The 20,157-nt window shown below is 51.2% G+C and overlaps 5 protein-coding genes across 5 annotated transcripts; 2 read left to right on the plus strand and 3 right to left on the minus strand.

Annotated features, from left to right (window-relative positions):
• Positions 1-273: 273 nt before the first annotated feature.
• Positions 274-2,084, plus strand: PSV08DRAFT_182487 (uncharacterized protein; the record flags this gene model as incomplete). The annotated part of the gene is made up of 3 exons (XM_014228457.1): positions 274-1,658; positions 1,706-1,903; positions 1,961-2,084. 3 exons carry the CDS (start codon positions 274-276, stop codon positions 2,082-2,084), a joined length of 1,707 nt encoding a protein of 568 aa, XP_014083932.1.
• Positions 2,085-5,783: 3,699 nt separating this feature from the next.
• PSV08DRAFT_48116 (uncharacterized protein) lies at positions 5,784-7,888 on the minus strand. The gene is made up of 3 exons (XM_066093976.1): positions 7,780-7,888; positions 7,446-7,716; positions 5,784-7,332 (listed from the first exon to the last, which is right to left on the minus strand). Exons 1-3 carry the CDS (start codon positions 7,789-7,791, stop codon positions 6,008-6,010), a joined length of 1,608 nt encoding a protein of 535 aa, XP_065948927.1. The 5' UTR covers positions 7,792-7,888; the 3' UTR covers positions 5,784-6,007.
• Positions 7,889-9,004: 1,116 nt separating this feature from the next.
• Positions 9,005-15,490, minus strand: PSV08DRAFT_225662 (uncharacterized protein). The gene is made up of 6 exons (XM_014228459.2): positions 15,433-15,490; positions 12,280-15,383; positions 11,511-12,228; positions 11,374-11,458; positions 10,812-11,043; positions 9,005-10,731 (listed from the first exon to the last, which is right to left on the minus strand). Exons 1-6 carry the CDS (start codon positions 15,461-15,463, stop codon positions 9,244-9,246), a joined length of 5,658 nt encoding a protein of 1,885 aa, XP_014083934.2. The 5' UTR covers positions 15,464-15,490; the 3' UTR covers positions 9,005-9,243.
• A 599-nt stretch (positions 15,491-16,089) lies between these two features.
• PSV08DRAFT_225665 (uncharacterized protein) lies at positions 16,090-18,142 on the plus strand (the record flags this gene model as incomplete). The annotated part of the gene is made up of 2 exons (XM_014228461.1): positions 16,090-17,036; positions 17,084-18,142. The coding sequence occupies 2 exons, from the start codon at positions 16,090-16,092 to the stop codon at positions 17,754-17,756; spliced, it is 1,620 nt and encodes a 539-aa protein (XP_014083936.1). The 3' UTR covers positions 17,757-18,142.
• A 93-nt stretch (positions 18,143-18,235) lies between these two features.
• PSV08DRAFT_402921 (uncharacterized protein) lies at positions 18,236-20,109 on the minus strand (the record flags this gene model as incomplete). Its single annotated transcript, XM_014228462.1, has 3 exons — positions 18,236-19,091; positions 19,155-19,992; positions 20,043-20,109. 3 exons carry the CDS (start codon positions 20,107-20,109, stop codon positions 18,236-18,238), a joined length of 1,761 nt encoding a protein of 586 aa, XP_014083937.1.
• Positions 20,110-20,157: the final 48 nt, after the last annotated feature.

Consider the following 20,157-nt stretch of genomic DNA (forward strand, 5'->3'; position numbering starts at 1 on the left):
GCCTTGCGACTTCTCCGCCTCCACCTCCACTTCGGCCTCGATCAACAACCCAGCCCGGATCAACACGCTCGCACACGACATGACTCCCCCACAGCCATGCTGACTCCAGTCCAGACTGCCATCAAAGACTGCTCTTCCCGTGCTACTCGCTCCTGTCATCGCCCCCGAGGCCTCTGCCTGGGCGCTTTCGCCGAACGGTCTTTGGGATAGCTTTCCCTCGGCCCGCTCGCATTGCTTACTGTATTCTCTCCCTTTGCACCCTTGGCTACCCAGATGCTCGACACCAGCCACTATTACGCAGACGACGACGCAGTTTTGCACTCCCCTGGCCTGACGGCAGTCATTGTCAAGACGACTCCATCACCAACACCGCCACCCATTGGCACTTTAATGTTTGACCCCCCAACCCTTCACCAGACCCACGACGACTCTACTTCTCCAGACCAAAAAGCCCGTCACCCACACCGGCCCCGACCACGCCCTACCCAGGGTGATATGGTCCTGCTCCGGGAGATGAATCCGAACAGGCCGGACATTGCCCTGCAAGCAAGCGAACAGGCCTTAAACTTTGATACCGACTCTGGCAGCGACATGGACGCCGAATCACCAGCCGTGGCCATGGGCCCGTCCGGCTCGAGCCGTGTCAACTCTACGTCAGCCCACTTTCAGTCGCTGGCCCTGCAGCACACTGTACAAGAAGCCCGTGGTCCGAAGCTCGATCCCAAGCATCGAGATTCGGTACTCGAGGACGATTTCAACCTCCGACCTCTGCACCTGCTAGCAGACCGACGCCCATCTCAGACATCGTCTGCGCTTGCCGCACCAAATGGAATGCGTCATGACACCAATGGTATGCACCGCTCTCTGTCTGGCAACTCTGCAGCCTCGACCACGTCACTGCAACCGCCAAATCAGCAAATTGGCGCACTGACAAACGGCGCCTCGCTGGAAATCAACGCGGCGACATCACCAGGCCTCCGACAGTTGACCATTCCACAAGCAAGAGGCCTATCCACCGACACCCTCCCAGCCTTACAAGCCCCGTCTCCCGCACGCGATGGATCGGCTACTTCGCCTGTCCAGCAATTGCCTTCGTTCAGGCACATGGACGACATTGCACGCTCGGCATCGAGCGATCACGAGGCCAACAGAGCCAATGGCTTCGCCCAACGACAGTCTGTGTCTTCGAGTGGGCAGTCGCCAACTTCGAGAGTGCGCCAATTGTCCATTGGTTCGCACTCGCCGGCAACGCCTTTTACCTCGCTGAGCGCTGCATCACTAAGCGCCTCTTCGCCAATGAGCGCCAACGACTCGCTCCAACGTGGTGACTTGTTTTTGAGGACAGCAGGTGGCAGTGTTTTTGGCGACGCGAGAAGACCATCACATGCTGCGTCAGACTGTGCCCCCTACAACGCATTGCAGTCTGCATCGAGCGAGAGTTATCAAAGCTCAGACGGCTTGAGTCCTGCTTCACAACCAACACCCATGGAACAACGCCCCCGCCACATGAGCCTGGACGGTGCACTTGCATCACGAGTGTTGCCCCCTCCAGTGGGCTCTGGCTTGCCACAAAGCATCCCCTCACATGCCACTGGGTCCTTCAAGTGCGACTACCCAGGTTGCAACGCCGCTCCTTTCCAGACACAATATCTTTTGAAGTAAGCGTTATTGTTGGCAACGATTGTTTTATGGCTGACCAAAGTAGCTCACATACAAACGTACATTCGTCAAATCGACCTCATTACTGCCCTGTCAAAAACTGCCCCAGGGGCGAAGGAGGCAAGGGCTTCAAAAGGAAGAACGAGATGATACGCCACGGCCTTGTGCACCAGTCGCCAGGCTACGTATGCCCCTTCTGTCCAGACCGCGAACACAAGTATCCCAGGCCAGACAATCTACAAAGGTGTGTGTGTTGTTTGAATTGATCAATAGTGGTATGCTAGGCTGATCGATAATGTAGGCACGTGCGCGTACATCATACCGACAAGGATAAAGACGATCCTCAACTCCGCGATGTCCTAGCCCAGCGCCCTGAAGGCGGTAGTCGTGGGCGCAGGAGACGTGTGAGCGACTCAGGTCATTAGTATGCGCAGGTTTCCACATGCAAGACGACGTTTCCCTATTTAGTCCCTGTACCTTTTCTCTATACGACGCAATTCACTTCCTTTTTGACTTTTTGTTTTTTTTTCTCATAAGACCGGCGAGTTGTTTTCTAGCGGCTTTACTGGTGGGATTCAGGTAACGGTATGCACATGTTTATAAAGCAGGCGAAAGCAGGCACACAGGATCTGTCTGGGTTTGGGGGTTTTTTTTATTGTGTGTTTTTGCTTGTTCTAGCGCCGAGGATTGATTCTTTGGGAAGGCGGGGGTGGGCAATGTCGATTGTTCTATGGATATCATGTTTGTAATTTTTTTCCAAGTCCACCGGAGATTTTTATATCTCGCGCTTTTTTGCCTCATCTCCAATTCTGCAAAGAGAATGAGTGAGATATGCACAAGGCGGTATAAGGCTATATGTTTTTTGTTTCCTTTCTCACTTTTTTATCTGGAGCTTGAAAAAAAATGGAAAATCAAAATCTATACCTACAAATCATAATCACATGTAGTAATAGAAACTCCATACCTTCCCTTTCTCTCTCTCACACACACACACATGACAACAATAAAAAAAGACACGGGACACAGGACCATGACACGAGCATCACAAGAAAAGAGAAGAGAAGAAGAAAAAAGAGCCCCCTCCCCCCTCCCTCTCTACCTCCTCGCCGCGGCTCCGATCCACATTTTTTCTTAGTCCCTGCTTACTACTACTACTTACTGCGTCTTTTTCTTCTTCTTCTTCTTTTGTCATTATCCCATTTCTGTCGTTTGGATTTTTGTGACCCCCACCCCTTCGCCCGCTCATCATCAAACGAAATAAGTAGTAAGCCAACGCCAGCTATCTAGTTGCGGCTCTCTTTTTTTGGGGGGGGTCTCTCTGTTTTACTCTCGTGCGCGGTGTGCATAGCGCACAAAGACGCTTGGGGGGGGGGGGGGGTTCTCAACAAGGAAGGTTTGACGAAGGGGGGGGGGAGGGGGCTTGGAGGAGATGTGGGGCCTGCAGTGTTGTATATATATATATATATACATAAGTAAACTTTTTTGTTTTGTTTTGGATTCGATTTGATTTGTATTGCTTGTGAGAGAGATGTTTACTCTTCCCCCCCCCCTTTTTTTTCCGTAAAAAAAAATCTGACAAAGGGAAAAGAGAAAGAGAGAGGTTGTATTGTTGAAAGCTTCATGTTTTTTTTCCCTTTGTTTAAACAAAAAAAAATAGGTTACTATAAGTGGTTCTTTGCACACTAAACTGTCTGTATGCTTTGGTATGCAGTAGCAGTGCCATACCAAAAAAAAACACACCTCCCCCTGCATCCTCTATAAGAGGGCGTATACAAGCTGGTGTTGGTGTGGTGTGGGGTATGGTAACAGCACCAGCGGCGAAAAATGACGTCCTTATCTGCTATCCTATCAAACGCCCACGTCCCGCACTTACCCTTGAATGACTCTTTAACCCGCGCATATTTGCTCACAGGAGTGGGAGGAGTATTCGCCTGCCGTGGTGGGGTTATGTAACCATCTTTTCTTCCCTCCCACTCTAGATACACCTAGTGGGGGGCGTGTGCTTAGTTACTTTTACCCCCCCCCCCCCCGCCACTTTCTTTCCCACCGGCGAATTAGAGACACGACGGGGATTTTTTTTTTCGCATGGGATCTGGGATCATGGTTGCACCAGAAGTAACTAGAATCGAAAGAAAAAAAAAAGAAAGAAAAGTAGTTTTAGCCGACTTTGTAAACTGAAGAAAACTACAAGAACGTATTTATTTATTTTACAACAAACAAAACATTAGTATAGGCTAGAGTTACCTTAGACCTTTTTACCCACACAGCCAGATACAAACTTGGACTTAATTTTTTCTTAAAAAAAAAAAAAGGGTGTTTTGGTCGTTTAGTCGTAAACACCAACTTACCCTCTTCTTCACTCTTCCTCTCTCCACCCTTTTCCTAACTTGTCCCTTTCTCTAGTCAAGTAAAAATGTTACTACACACTTTCGGTTCCACGCAACAACAACCACCCCCAGTCTTCCCAACGCTACTCTACCAACACCCCCAGCTTCGCGGGCACCCCCCCAAAAAAAGAGAGAGCCGTAACAAAAACATACAAAGCGCTTTCGCTTTTTCTGACGAGCACACTAAAAGCGAATGCGGCGCGGGGGGTTGAGGTCCGAGGGTTAGGGTTTAGTATTCGGGCCGAATTTGAGGGGTGTGTGTGTATGTGGTGGGAGTGGGGTAAGTGTTGGAGGTGTTTTCGTACAGTAGAGCTCTCTAATCGGAGAGATGAGGAGAGATGGGGGGGATGGAGATGGAGACAGAAGGTTGGGGGGGGGGGTTGGTTGACTGGGTTTGTATGCCCCAAAAAATAATAATAATAACACTTGAATGATTGTGAGGTTACAAGTTTGCAGGATTAGGTGGTATGAAAGACGGGGGAGAAGGAAGGTCCCTTGTTGCTTGTCATCTTTGCATGAGCGTAGGGGAAAAAAAAAGAACATGCTTATTAATCGTGTTTTGTTGCTTCGTTGTTCGTCAAGCATTGCTACGATGCGCAACTGTTTTGGTGGTTTCTCGGTGGTTAATGTATCGTGGGTAAGCACTAGTGCTTAGTCGGACCAATGCTTACTATCGGGAGTCTCCGGTGGAAAATGATTTTCTGGGACGTCCAGTGTGCGGGTAGAGATGGATGCGTGCGTAGTGTGTGGTCTACATGGTTTGATGGCTACGACTGGATGCTTGTAAGCATGGAATTGGCGGAGATGGACGTGGAAAGGGTCTGTAACTCGGTGGTCTATTTTCTGTATTCATTCTAACTGAACTTTGAATTGTTTTTTTAAATGAGTTTGAACCAGTGATGAGGAAATAGAGGAAACTGATTGAATTGCACAGATCAAAATTTGACTTGCTGAACAAAAGATCGAGTACGAAGAGTTGTATTTAGTCTCCCTATCAACAACACATCTCACCTTTTCACATTTCTATCACTCCAACTCCAATATCGATTTACCATTAAGGCCACTTTTCTCTTCACTCTTGATTAATCCCACGTCACTTTCTTGAAGTGCATACAAGTCTTGTCATAAACAAGACAGCTTTACTCAAAGGTTCCCACAACCAGTTTTAGACAAACACAGTAGAAAAGCGCTAATTTTTGGCCATACTTGAAACACATACCCGATTCCGGCAGGTTGGGGTGCGGTCTGCCATTCTTTTATGAAATAGTTGATCTGATACGCTATATAAAAAGTCAGGTGATGCTTGAAACACAAATTTCAACCCTGTATTCTTTTTTTCATGTCTGATTCTGAACAAGGGAACATAAAGACGCCAGTATCAAAGTCATTGCAGTAAGCTATATTATTTCTTACTATACTACAACATAAATCTATATCTTTTCCTCTTTTTCTCCGGTTTTCACATCTTACATTTAAGATTCCGCCTACCAGGCCTTGGTGAATAAAGTCAGCCGAGCATGTTGCGTACAAGGCGTGAATTCCGCTCAAAGAAAAGGTTATTGAAGGCGAGTTGCTTGGCGGCGAGCCAGTCATGTGGAGTGTTTCTGCGAATGGGTATCGGGCTAGTGAGGTGATTGGGTATTTCCAGGGGTGTTGTCAGGAATTTGGAAGAGTAGGGAGATCAAGGGTTGGTTAGTTGTGCCATGTAAGAAAGATGCGGTTATGGGAATAAGTGTATCGCCATATTTATATGTCTTTGTAATTATACGTCTCAACTAGTAAGATACTATAGAATAGTAAGGAAAGCGCAATCATAAATCCTCTTTGCCTTGACTACGCAAGTCATTCACCCTCGTCTCTCACATCCCTAAACCGCAACTCATAATTTACACTTGTCAAAAAAAATATAGTCAAGGAAACAGAAGTCCTGTCAGACAGTCCAAATATCCAATACTCTCCCATCACCTCCGCCCACTCCTCACCTCAAAAATATCAACCTCCCTCTCCACAACCCCCAAACTCTTCCTCCTTCTCCCCTTCCCAGACACCACACTCGCACTCCTACGACTCCGACTTCCCCTTGACGCCGCACCTCCACCACCATACCCGACGCCACTATCCCTCTTCCCCACCACCATGACCTGCTCAATAACCTCGACAATATCCTCTTCATGCTTCAACTCCCTGACTTCATGCTCATCAGAAAGATGTTTAACCAGCGCCTTAACATCGCCACAAATAGTATCAGAATCCGAGTATTTGGAGCAGATAACGCAGCAGTACTGAGCGTCGGGTCCGTCGCGGTGGCATTTTACTACGAAGCGGTTTGAGACTTGGAAGGTGCGTTCGGTGTCGCCGGCCCATTTGGAGATTTCCCAAGCTTTGCCGGGGGACAGGTGCAGGGATCCCGCGCAGTGGGGGCAGCGGCCGTCTTTGGTGGTGAGGAGCGTGGGGTGCAGGGGCTGCGTGGGGTCGCGCTGAAGGTCGTAGGCGTACTGGCAGTAGAGGTGGCCCGGGTGGGATGGGACAGTGGTTGAGGTGCTTTCGGTGATGGACGACTCGGGCTCGACTTTGCTTTGCCAGTCGAGGATTGTTGTGTTGACTGGGCTGTTGGTTCGCACATGGACAGGTTCATCGTGCTTCACGGTTACAGTGGTAGTTGAATTTGGACCAATGGGTGGCTGAGGAAGTACTAGGACCCGCGATGGCGCTTGGGATGCCACGTGCGAAGGTGCTTTGGATGGTGCTTTTGATGGAGCTCTCGATGGTGTCTGTGACGGTACCTTGGATGGTGCCTGGGAGGGTACTTTAGATGGCGCATGCGAAGGTGCTTTAGACGGTACTTTCGACGGAACTTTAGAGGGTGCTTGAGATGGTGCCTGGGACGGCGCTACGACAACCGTTGTCGGTCGCACGCAAGATATCGACTGGGACGGAGTAACCGACGGCGCATAAGAGCTGTGGTGAGAAGGTACATGTGACGGCGCATGGCTGGTCGGATGAGACGTTACATGAGAGGCCACATGCGAAGGCGCATGATGCGGGCTTGAACGAGCCGTGGTAACTGAATGCATAGACCGCGGTGTAACTGGGCGCTCATCCATCTGCCGGTCCTGCAGTGCGACCAACACTTCAATCGATCTCGCTGCTGCCGCTCTCGAAGCCGCGTTGATGTTCGATAATTGATGAGCCGCCGAGTCTGATGATACAGGCCCATATATGGCAGTGCTTACCAGCACGCTCTGTAGGGCAATTATCTGCCATTGGAGCTCCGTCTGCGCAGTCACTAGTACATCTCTCGTTAGCCGACTAGTTGGTCTGCGATACTTGACTTCAAAAAATGTAGTAACGAGATCCAAAACACGAATGCGCAGGATGGCACGGCGGAGAAGTGCATACCATCACCCATAGCGAACTCGGTGCCCATTGCGTGATACCCAATCTCAAACTGCCGGACCATTGTCGCCTTGTCCGTCATGATGGCTTCCTCGCTGCCCAATCTCTCATCCGAGACATATTCGGATCTTCTCGAATAGCTCCTGAGGCTCTGTTCATATTCCCTCTGCTCCTTCAACGACAAGGTGCGATATAAATCCCTAGTAGCATCAAACACTCCTGACAGAATGTAAACGAGCGATTGCACCACGTTTGCCGGATCAACCGAGGGGTTCTATCGGGGCTTCAGCATCTAAATATAGACAACAAGTCTTATGACCACGCACCAGGCACTTACAGCAATACCCATTTCGTCTTCGGAATGTATTTATCAATATCTTCGGGCTGTTTACCCCAGATATCGGACCAAATGACTCGTTAAGAAGAGGCAAAAAAGGGTCTTGATAAACTCCAAAGCTTAAACTAACGGAGCAACGGGAGTTCTTTAGTCTAAGCACACAGATTGACTAAGCAACAAGTCCCGTGTTCACTTGCATGATCATCATAAGCTCCGAAGGGTGAGGGGACAAATTCCCCCATGCAATCCCTACTGGTCTGAACGGTCTCATGCTGAATGATGGCCGTGTACAGCTGGCAAGGTGCCATTGGTGGCCTCATGCTTTCTTTTTGATTGGTATACCCACAGTCGCGGGCCGCACCAGGAACGTGCTCATTGGGAAATCGACGTCATTCCCAGCCGGAGGATTGCTGTGGGACAAAGAATAGCGGTAGTGCGTAGACCCTGTGGTGTGATTAACGGTCGATTACTTGTCTAGGACCCGACGGGTGTAACAAGGGCCGAAAGCGGACATTATCGGGCTGTAGTCATGTCTCGAATGGGAAATGGGCGAGGCGAGTTGCATCTACGGGCCGAGATGTCGTGGTTATCTCCAGAGTGCTCGCCTTGCGTTGGGAGCGGTCAGAGAGTGGCTGCATCTTGCATGTGACATCATCCTCTTCTGCGATGCGCTCAGAAATGTAATCTTTGGCACCACGTCATTGAGGCGCTTTCACAGTACGTAGCGCAACCAGTAGCTCTGAACTCGCTGGTCTATTGTAATCGAGGCTTTTGTTTCTAGTGGTGGCTGGTAATCTACTAGGAGAAGCAAATGTGCGACTGCAGACATCGATCGTGGCATGCTGTCGATCATCTGTCGCTAGTGCCCAACTAGCGCGTGCTTTCTTCCACACTCTCGGTTGCGGACACAGAGATGACGGAAGATGTCTAGGCAAAAAACCGTTGGAACGTTACGTCGATGTCATATCTGCGCGAAATAGAAGAGGTTGGAAAAGTGTGGATGACTGAAAACACGGGGAAGGCCCATGTAGTAGCATTCACACTAGGGCGATTGCAGTATGGGGTAACCAGCATTGCGAGGCTACTCACGACGTACATTGAGCTATTTCTCACGACCATCACTAGCTAGCATGCTCAGCAGCGCCAACACTCTGTGACTTTGTTGCACATAATCACGTTGATGCCCAAAGAGAAAGCTACTACAAGGGCATACCGCTACTTCTGAATCTAGACAATTATTCCAATTTTCTATCAACTGTAGAGATGTCAAATTCCCATAATACTGTTAAAAGAGAAAGGTTCTTTTGTTGAACAAGGGAGTGTGAAGAATAATTCTGCATCGGTCGCCTCCGTCCGAAATCCTGCGTCCAACTTCCAATAACATATTAGTACAACAACACTTACCATCGGGTCGTTCCACACTTCACCTCCAAACTCTCCATGTACTGCCAAGACCCCGATCTACTACTCCGCCTCGTCTGGCTCGGGCACTGTAGCCTTGTTATCTTCCAAACTCTTCTCATGGATAAACCATGCAAAAAGTGCACTCCCAGCTACCAGCACTATCGCAACCATCAGTGCCACTCTCGTAGCCTTTCCGTAACACTCTCGTACAATACTCTTCAGAACAGGATCTAAAGCTCTGTAGTAAGACAGCCCAGCTCTCACTCGCTCCGCAATCTCAGCCGCGTTGTCATCGCCCTGCAGCGCACTCTGAAGAGTCTTGCGCAGGGTCTGATTGAATGCTGTTGCGCACAACGAGACACCAAAAACCGAGCCGAGCGAGCGAAACAGGTAAGAACATGCCGTGGCAACTGCCTGGTCAGCATGTGATGCGTTTGCGATGAGTCCAATAAGCGTCGTTGTTACACCAATGCCGGTACCGAAAGAGCATATGGTTGTCCCCACTACCATAAGTGGGATACTTTCTATCAAGACCCCGGCGAAGAGCAGAATGAGCGAGAGGCCAACTGTGAGTGCAGTATATGCCGAAACTGTGATCCAGTAGTATCTTGCCGTTCGCTTCATGTAGAAGCCGCCAAAGAGCGAGCCTGTGACGCTGAGCAGAATGGAGGGAACAAGAAGAACCCCAGCGTGCGAGGCGTCGTAGTCGCCGATAACCTGCCAGTAGAGGGGTATGTAAAACAGTGCGGCTATCCAACCACCCAACGAAAAGAAGTTGCAGAAATAATACGCAGAAAGCGTCCTGTTGAGAATGATGTGGCCAGGAGCAACCGGATTACTCGCCACATACTTCTCCACCAAAACAAACACCCCGAAAAAAGGTGTCATGGAGAGTCCAGCAATGGCAATCGGGTCCGACCAAGAAACATTCGATCCGCGATCCAGTCCAACAAGGAGTCCGAAAACCGCCAGAACCAAGATCGCCGCACCTAGAAAATCAACCTTCTTAACCTTCTCTTTCCAATGCGACTCGTCTCGTTCCGGAAGCTCCAGTGCCAGTGCCACAGCCACCATAGCCAAAGCGCACATGGGGCCCTGTGCCAGAAACGCTACTCTCCACCCAATACTATCCGCCAGCCACCCGCCCAGCGGCGCCCCAGCAGAAGCACCCACCGCATACACCAAGTTGAGATAACCTTGCCAGGTGCCCCTCTCCCTCAACCCGAGAATATCGCTCATCAACACAGTAGTGCAAACGCTCATCCCGCCTCCCCCTATCCCCGCAAAGGCCCGCGCGGCGATAAGCTGCCCGATACTACGCGCTAGCCCGCACCCCACGGATCCGATGCCGAAAATGAGGTAAGCGGAGAGCAAGCATTGCTTTCGTCCAAAGATGTCACAGAGTTTGCCGTAGAGGGGCTGGAAGGCTGAGAGCGTGAGGAAGTAGCCGGTTGCAATCCAGGAAGTGGAGGAGAGGGCGTGCAGGTCTGTTCCTATGATTCCATAGGTAGTCACTATCAGCGTTTGGTCTGCGGCTGAGAGGAGAACCTAGAATGCAATTGTTAATTACACATGTCTTTTCTTCTTCAGGTGCTCTAGGAATGAATTCAAGAGCGTTGGGGGCTTACACCAATAGCTAGGGCTGGGAAAATATATTTCAGGCGTTTTCGGACTTCTGGGAGACCCTGGTGCTTGGAAGCATCGCCATGGCTGGCTTGTTGTTCAATGTCTCTTTCATTGTCAGGAGGTGGGTTGCCTAGGAGTGGTGTTATCTCGCCAAGAGATGCACCTGGGGGCGAGGAAGCATTCACTGCCATTGCGGGGTGTGTGTGTGCAGACGACCTCAAGACGCGGTCAGGCCTAACATGCAAGGATTAGAAAACTTGTAGATATATTTGCACATCAGCTAAGCTGATGACTCAGAGCTATTCGTTTTGGAAGCGGTGTCCATGCAAAATGCACATTTTATCACCGCTTACGTCCGTGGATGGAGCTTTGATGCGATAGGCAACTTCACTCAACTAATCATGGGAACTGGCGATTACGCGTACGTATCACGTCAACACGCATTTTGGGGAGCAATTTATATTTGAGAACGAGAAGATATCGTGACTTGAAGTCTTCCATATCCGATAGAGCAAACAACATATGAGGAGATAATACATTAAACCGCCATGTCCAGGTCGTAACGAAAAAAGCCATCGTCGCCATAGCAACAGCGACATCACGTTGAATAACGGGTTTTCTGAGCCTAAGCGGGCTGATACCTCCGGAGCTGGAAACAATGTTAGCATCCAATTCTGAGGACGAGGCAGGGCCAGGGTGACTTACATCCAAACTCAAGTATTTGCTTGACATCTTGCCTTGATCTCGCATGACACCAACCAATGTTTCGCTTTCTTGGAAGAAGCCCGCCTTGAGGGAAATAACAATGAACTGCATACCAGGGCTAGCATGCTCACGCACATACTTGGCCACACGGCTGACATTGACGTTGTCCAGCGCCGCATCGACTTCGTCAAGGACAAAGAAGGGAGAGGGCTGATAGCTGTGGATAGCGAACAGCAGAGCCAGCGCAGCAATCGTCTTCTCACCACCAGAGAGATGCTCCATGTCACGGAAGCGCTTGAGCGGCGGCATGGCGTGGTACTTGAGACCAGCAAGGTACGGCTCTGTGCTGTCTTCCATATCAAGATACGCCTGTCCTCCAAGTGGGAACTGTGGCGATTTTGTCAGATCCTTGTATGTGCCACCAATGTTCTCCGAAATGTGGTTGAATGCCTTCATGAAAAGATCATAACGCTTCGTCTTGACTTCCTCGAAGGCTTTCTTTGCTGCTGCTGCACGCTTACGTGTCTCGGCGAACGCCTCGTCAATGGCCTTTAGGCGCGTTTCTGTGGCTGCAAGACGCTCAGCAGCACGCATGTTTGGCGTGGCCTTGTTGATGTCGGTCTCGAGGTTGGTGATAACATCAGTCAGCTTGGACTCTGCAGCCTTGAGGCGAGTTCCCGCTTGAGATTGGATACGCTCATCTTGGTCATCCTCCTGGAAAGTGTTAGCAAGACGGAAGCAACTGTACATACTGGGCATACTCACACTTTCGAGTATCTCCACAATCTCAGTCTTCAGCTCCTCTTCCAGCTCCTCAAAGTCCACTTCTATGCCGTAATCGTCGACCTCTGCGGGTTGAATCTGGGTCGAATCAGGATCCTCGTCAATGTCCATTGCATCGGCGTCAGGTCGTGGCATGTCGGTCATCGGTAACGATGTCAGTGGACGCGAGTCTTCAGTGAGTGGAATTTTGATCTCATTGACACGGCACTCCTTGAGCACATTGTATCGGTTGGTTGCGCTCGATTTGATCTTTGCGTCCTCTTCATCGACCTCCTTGAGCACGTGCTTGACCTTTTCGTTCCGCTGATCCAGAGCGCGGCGTGCTTCCTTGACGGCAGCGACTCGTTCGGCAAGTTTCTCTTCCAAGCGTCTTCTCCTGTCTTGCAATGTCTCCAGCTCCGCTTGAAGGACATCTCTCGCACTTTGCAGCTCTTCTTGCTTAGTCTGAAGCTCCGTGATGTCGGCAGTTTTGCGCTTGATTTCATCCTCTGCTTGCTTGAGGCGTTCTTCAACACCGCGCAGCGACGAGTCCACCTGCTTCATCAAGTATTGAAGTCTGCTACGCTGCTTGCTGAACTCGAGACGCTTCTCGGCCGCTTCTTGCTGGACGGTACCCTGTTGGGCCTCGTAGTCGCGGATAGATGCATAGCCAAGTCGTTGACAGAACGCGGCAAAGACCTGGTCATTGACCTGATTAACGGTATCTTGGTAGCGCCTAAGCTCGTCTTCTCGATTTTGCAATCGCTGTGCCTGCTTGTCGTAGTTGGGACGAACACCCTTCAACTCAGCCTTGTGATGCGCGAGCTCTTTCTTCACACTCTCAATGTTACGGCTGAGTGCCCTTGCTTCCTCCTTGGCGCGAGCAATCTGCTCCTGGAGATCAAGGAGTTCGACCTCGAGTGTTTGCTCCTGAGTGTATTGACGATCTTGCTTAGGGAGGGCACGAAGCTCTTCCTCGTACCTGTTCCTCTTGTCTACTAGAGTTTGGTAGGCACGCTCGTCCCACTGTTGCTCGCTCGAGTCATCATCCCGATCAAGCTCACCACCTGTCTGTGTACCACCCTTGCCGATGACGCGACCGTCTAGAGTGACAGCCTTGACCTCGATCCGCTTGGAGTACCTCAGCTCTTTGGCAAGCTTTTCTGTATTACAGATCATGGTGTTGCCACATGCGGCTGTCATGGCTCGCTCATGCTTGGGTTCGTAGTTGATGCAGTCAATGGCGAGACGCATGCCTTCGTGCATTCCCTTGAGCTGAGGGTCGACGGCTTGGATCTGGATCGAGTCCAGCGGGTTGAAAGACATGACACCGATGCGCTCAGCCTTGAGATAATCGATGCATGATTTGGCAGTGGCTTCAGTATCGACAATAACCGTGTCCATCTGGTGTCCAAGCACACGACCAATAGCCTTGCGGTACTTTTGCATTTTGGGCGTAATGAGATCCTTGTATCGACCGTGCACCTTCTCAGACCCAAAACGAGTCTTGAGGCGCTCAATGGTCCTGCGAGCCTCTTGTTGCTTCCTTGACTCGCGGCGGCTGCCTTCAACTATGCTGAGTTGCTTGAGGACCTCCTGCAGCAGCTGGTTCTTTTCGTAGTACTGCATTTCAATCTGCTTCCGGTCGGCTCTGAGCCTATCCAGCTCCTGCTGCTTGGCGGCTCTCGCGCTTTCGAGCTCTTGAGTTTGCGTCTTGGAAGATCGCTGGCGCTCCTCGAGTTGACTGATGTCTGCGTTCAGTCTCTCGACGGCCTTCTCATGACTTTCAACGCTCTGCTGCAAGTTCCTGACATGATCTCTATCCGTCTCGACTTCTCGCTTGAGTTTGTCTATTTGCATTTGGTCACCGTGGGTACGCTTCAAGACTTCGCTGCGCAGGCGACCGTATTCTTGGAGATCTTGTTCTGAAAGTTCGCGTCCCTGGTTCTGGGCAGCAGCCTTGAAGTCATCCTCCCATTTCTTCTCAGCCTTTTGCACAAGCTCAAGGTCCTTTTGACACTTTTCGACAGCCTTCTTTTCAGCGTCTCGCTTCTTCCTGAGCTCGTCAATCCTGCTTTCGTACTTTCGACGGGTTTCGTTGGAAAGACGAATCTTCTCTTCGATGGGTGCGAGCTCATTTGAGGTATCCTCAATTTCCTTTTCTTTGGCTTTTGTGTTTTGATCGGTCTTGGCTAGATCTCGCCTGATCTTAGCCTCGGCCTGCCTTTCCGCCTCATGTCGCTGGTGGTACTTTTCTACGCTGCGCTTGTGCTCCTTGAGCTCCTCCTGGTGGCTTGCAATCTTGCTCCTCGCCCTCTCCATGACCTGCTCGTAGAGATAGAGCTTCCACAAGTTCTTTGTGACAACAGCTTGGTCCCGCTCGGCCAGCTTCTTCTCGTACTCGTCAGCTTCGGCCTTTTGGTCCTGGTATGTCTTGAGTTCTCCGTTGATTGCGCGACGTTCGTGCAGATGCTTGGCATTATCTTCGGTTGCGGCCTCGGACTCTTCCTTAAGGCGATCGTATTCAGCCTTTTGCTCCAGACTGCCCGAGATGCGCTCAACTTGCAGGGTGAGCTGCTCGGGTGCTGTTGTGGCAAGCTTTTCAACGTCTCCTTGGAAGACGAGAAAGTTTCTTGCCTTGACCAGGATGCTGTGCTCTTCCAACGCGTCATTGTACTGCTTCTGGGTCACGACCCGGTTGTTGATGCGGTATTCACTGGAGCCGGAGCTGGTGATGGTGCGCTGCCACTCGTGCGTCTGCTCTGCGTCGTCCTCGAAGACGGCCTTGACCCATGCATTCTGAGGATCGATGCGCTGGCTGCTTGTCTGCGATTCACCATTCTCTTGGGAATCGCCATTGGAGGCTCCATTGGAGTCGGCAGCTTCCGTTGCGGTACCGTCTGCAGCAATACGTGCTTCCTGGATAATTCTGCCGCGATACACCATATCCTTTAGCTTGTCGGAGCGCAGATGAGACGACCTAACTCCCAGGACAAAGGAGATGGCGTCCATGCTGTTTGACTTTCCGGATCCATTGGGGCCGATGATTGAGGTGAAGTACGAGTCGCCAAAGAGCAGCGTATGCCGTCCCCGGTACGACTTGAAGTCTAGGCAAATTAGCAGAGCACACCGCGTGCGCATAGAGGAATAACGCACTGTATATCTCGAGCCGCACAAGCTTGCCCATGGTTGCGGATTTGTGTGGTGGGATGTCGCGGGGGTGAATGGCGACGGCCGCGGTGAAGCGCGTACCTGGTCGCGTCAAGCAGCGCACAAAGCGCCCGCCGTAGCTGGCGTCTCGGGTGGGCCGCAGTGACGAAACCAGGCCCTCTGCCCCATGTGCTTGGTTGATTCACCGTACATTGTCATACACGCACAGCTATACTTTCACGTATATCCCGCACACACGCTCTTGTACATACATAAACATCACCCATACACAAGTACATATACTGTGTATCTTCTCTGCTCATCAGGCACGCGCGTCACTCATCCTCGTGACCTTTTGTCCTCACACGCCCCCCGCCGCCGTAGTGCCACCACCAGAACAACGTTGTCTAGCTTGCCAATCAACAGCTGGCATTTACCCACGATTTTTTTTCTCGACAGCTGCGAGACGGAGCAACATCAAACACATACAGAACCCCCGCAAATCACTCCTGTCTTGTCTTGTCATGAGAACATAGGCCCTGACTGCTTCCGATTCAAGCTGCCCTCCATCACTGTACGCTCCTCCCCAAAGTGTCGGTCCTTTTTTCTCCACCATGGCCCACGCCAGGCAAGCTGGCTGCTATACACCTGCTAACAGTCGCCATGGCTCCAGTCTCTCCTCCGCGATCCCTCAAACGACTCCTCCACCGCCGAACCCCTTCGAATCTCGAGATTGTCCCAGAAGAAGTGCCTGCCATGTCTGCCCCAGACGATGACGCCGGCTCTGTGCCCCCCAAGTCCCACTCAGAGCCACAGCTAGGAGTCTCTACCCTCTCAGCACGTCCGCTGCCTGGCGACTCTACTCACGCCGGCACTGCTTTCCTCGACGACACTGCGCCCTCGTCCGTAAACCAGCCAACTTCTAGCCCTGGCCTCTCCCGCTCCGCATCCTTCTCCAACAGCTCGTACCATGACGAGTCCGACCCTGAAGATGCCTCCTTCTTCCCACCTGTTGAGAAGCTCACAATGTTTGACTTTGTCGAGAACCTCGCTCTTGCCCAGCGTATAGAGAAGATACAGAACTCGATCTCCAACCAGACGGAGCGCATCAAGAACCAGGCAAAGAACAGGGGCATAACCAGAGATCGCGTGGTTGAGGAGTGGCGACGCAGAGTGCCAACTGAAGCTGAGCAACTCGATAAGTACAAGAAGCGCATGCGCCGCTCGGTTGACCGTCTGAACCAGCGCTGGAACGAGTCTCTCACAGTGACTGCGCGCGAAAAGACATCCTTCATCGCCGCCGTCTTGAACATTTTTGTCTCAGGGTACTTGGTCGGATCCCATCCAGAGTGGTTCCCTCACTGGTACACTGCTCAGCTGCTCTACTTTATGCCCATCCGCTTCTTCACGTATCACAAGAAGGGCTATCACTACTTCTTGGCTGATCTGTGCTACTTTGTCAACATCCTCTTGGTCCTGACCATGTGGGTTTTCCCTCAGTCCAAGCGACTCTTCATTTCGACGTACTGTCTTTGCATGGGAAACAACGCCGTAGCCATCATCATGTGGCGTAACTCGCTCGTCTTTCACAGCATGGACAAGGTTGTCAGGTCAGTATTGCATATTCGTGTTTGTACTCAAATACTTACATCTGTAGTCTCTTCATCCACATCATGCCATGTGTCACTCTACACTGCATCGTCCACCTGCTCTCGCCAGAATATCAACAAGAACACTATCCCGCCATCTACAACATTCGCCATTCGGACCCAAGCTCGCCCCACCACTATGGTCTTTCCCAGATGATGCTCTGGGCCACTTGTCCGTATGCAGTTTGGCAGCTATCTTACCACTTCCTCATCACGGTGCGCCGTCGTGATCAGATTGCAGCAGGTCGACCAACCAGCTTCACGTGGCTGCGGAAGTCGTACGCCAAGACCTGGATTGGCAAGATTGTCCTTGCACTGCCCGAGTTCCTCCAAGAGCCCGCTTTCATGTTCATCCAATACAGCTATGCTGTCCTTACCATGATTCCCTGCCAAGTGTGGTTCTGGTACCGCTGGCCCAGTGGCCTGTTCCTGAGCATCGTCTTCGTCTGGAGCGTCTACAACGGTGCCACCTACTACATTGACGTGTTTGGAAACCGCTTCCAGAAGGAGCTTGAGCAACTTAAGAAAGACATGGCAAAGTGGCAGTCATCACCAGAGGGGGGCTTCACGCCTTATACGCCTGCAGGTGATAACGCAGAGAAGCAGCTAGGTTACATTCCTCCGCTCGAAGGCAGCACCAGCGTGAAGCCGGTTGATGGAGAGACGCGGGAGAGGAAATAGCATGCTGACATTGATTGCTTTGTTTTTTTTTTTGCAGATTTACGACGAGCATGTAGCGAATCTAGTTCTCCTTTGCGAGCTGCGAAGTCTATTTCAGAGTGAGGAATCGTTTTTTTTTGGCATAGGAGTTGCGGGTAGTGTTTTTATTCTTTTGAGTAATGCAGGTTTGATTGGGTTGCGGGTTGCATGTGCTGTTTTCGACTGGTTGATTAGATATACCCTCTTTCCTTCGCTTGGTCTGCGTCGTTGTTATCCGTAGCATGCGTTTAATATTAGAGTTGGTGATTCTTGATCTGTACTGACCTTGTGTAATGGGTGCGGATGAAGCAGTACATACGACTTTTTCAAGTGTGATGATGATTAAATAAATTCATTACTACGTACGTCGATTACATGGTATCACACACGTGAAAACGTCCAACCCATCCTTCATCCCATCACCACTCACGCCTCCCCTTCCCATCCATCCACCAAGCCAACTACCTATGCCCCGCATTCTCCGGAAACTTATACCTCTCTGGCTCGCCCTCAATCCCATTCTCCTCCCTCCACTGCCTCCGATGCACCTCGCTAACCCCCGGACCCCTATACACACTCCCATACAACCCACTCGCCCACTCACTCCCGGGCCCCTCGTTGCTCTTCCTCGTCGCTCTCCTCCTATACCACTTCCCATAGGCCAACAAATAATACAGCCTAAAGCACAAGAACGCAAAGCGATCTCTCTCCAAATCCGGGGGGTACTGGGCACCGAGATCGACGGCGGCAGCAATACCGCTCATGACGGCGACCTCATGGGCATTGATGAGGGTCCAGGCGGCGGCGAAGCGCGTGTGGCGGCGGCCCTGCAAGAGCCACATCCAGGGCACGACAAAGGCATAGTGGGACCACGAGTGGCAGAGCTGGTGCCACCAGTCCTTTCGTATAATCTTGTCTGGATCGATGTCGTCGATGGTCCACAGGTGGCCGTCGCGCTCTTTGTTTAGGTAGATTGTCTGGAAGACGTGGCGGTCAAAGGGGACGGTCGGGGGAAACTGGGACTGGTAGTTTGTGCAGTCGAAGCACATTTCGAGCTTTGAGCGGTCCTGGGGGTACATTTTGATGTAGTACATTGGTTTGAAGTTTTTGGCGGCCCACTCGTTGCGCTGGGTTTGTGGGTGCCCGCTGAGGGTGGAGACGGCGCGTTGTGGGGTGTAGAAGTTTTCGTAGTGCTTGAGCATGTAGGACGAGTCGTGGTGGGTTACGGTGATGTCGTTTGAGAATTTTGCGGAGCCCAGGATGCGGGATTCGCGGAAGGAGGCGGTGGGGGTTAGGATGCGTTTGGCGGTGTCAGCGCTGGGTGGTTTTGTTAGTATCATAGCCATTGATGTTTTTTTTAAGGGGGGATTGAAAACTTACAGAACGCAGAGAATCAACTCGTCGTAGTGCTCTTCCTTCTCCTGGGCATCGGCGTCGTAATTGTGCTCGTCGTCATATGGTACATGGGCACTGTTGGGGTTATGCGCATCAGGCATCGGCGAGCGCTTGATCAACCTGACTGTAACACCCGTCTTGTCGCGTTTAACAACTTGCGTTATTTCTGTCGAAAGCCGGACATTGACACCCCTCTTGATCAGGTCCTGTCTCCAGCGCTCGTAGAATTCGCTGAACTTGGGGAATACCACCATGGGCGGCAGGTTGCTGGCGATACTGTGCTTATCCGGTGGATACCACATTCCGTACGTGGGACTCGTGCAGAGCCGCTCGAGAATGATACTGGGTACGTTGGGGGTTTCGTTGCCGGTACCGAGGAACAGCGCGATCATGGGCATGGCGACGGTGTTTGTGAATTCCTCGGAGAACATGAACATTTTGAAGAGCACTTTAATGGGGATGAGGGCGAAGAAGAGTTCGAACCAGCGAACAATCTTGAGCATTGTGTTGAAGCGTCGGATTTCTTTCTGGTGCCGTGCGAGGAGCTCAGTGGGGAAGACATTGGTCCAGAAGATGTCGTCTTTGCCGAACGAAACGTGGAGATTGACGGGATCGGCGTGGTGGCCTTGTCGTGCGAACATGGTCATGGTGTGGTGGAAGATGTAACTTCCACCTTGGACACCTTGGTTGAGCCATGCGGCGCCATGACGCTCCTTGTCGATGTCAATGGAAAAGGCCTGGCCTCCACAGTAATCTACCGCATCGATGAGTGTCACGTCGAATTTGTCGGGGTGCTCAGAGAGATGGTGAGCACATGACATTCCTTCTTCATGTCAGCAAAAACATCTTCTATATCAAATCACGTGTCCGTACCAGCAGCTCCCGCTCCCACAACAAGCACTCTCTTCTTCTTCCCATCCTTGTTGTTGCCGCCCGCCATATTTGTCGTAGGCAAAATAGGCTCCGTGTCGCGTGAAGCTGACATCCG

Source organism: Bipolaris maydis, assembly GCF_028858645.1.
Source record: "Bipolaris maydis strain C4 unplaced genomic scaffold PSV08scaffold_9, whole genome shotgun sequence".
In the NCBI taxonomy this organism is placed as follows: Eukaryota; Fungi; Ascomycota; class Dothideomycetes; order Pleosporales; family Pleosporaceae; genus Bipolaris; species Bipolaris maydis.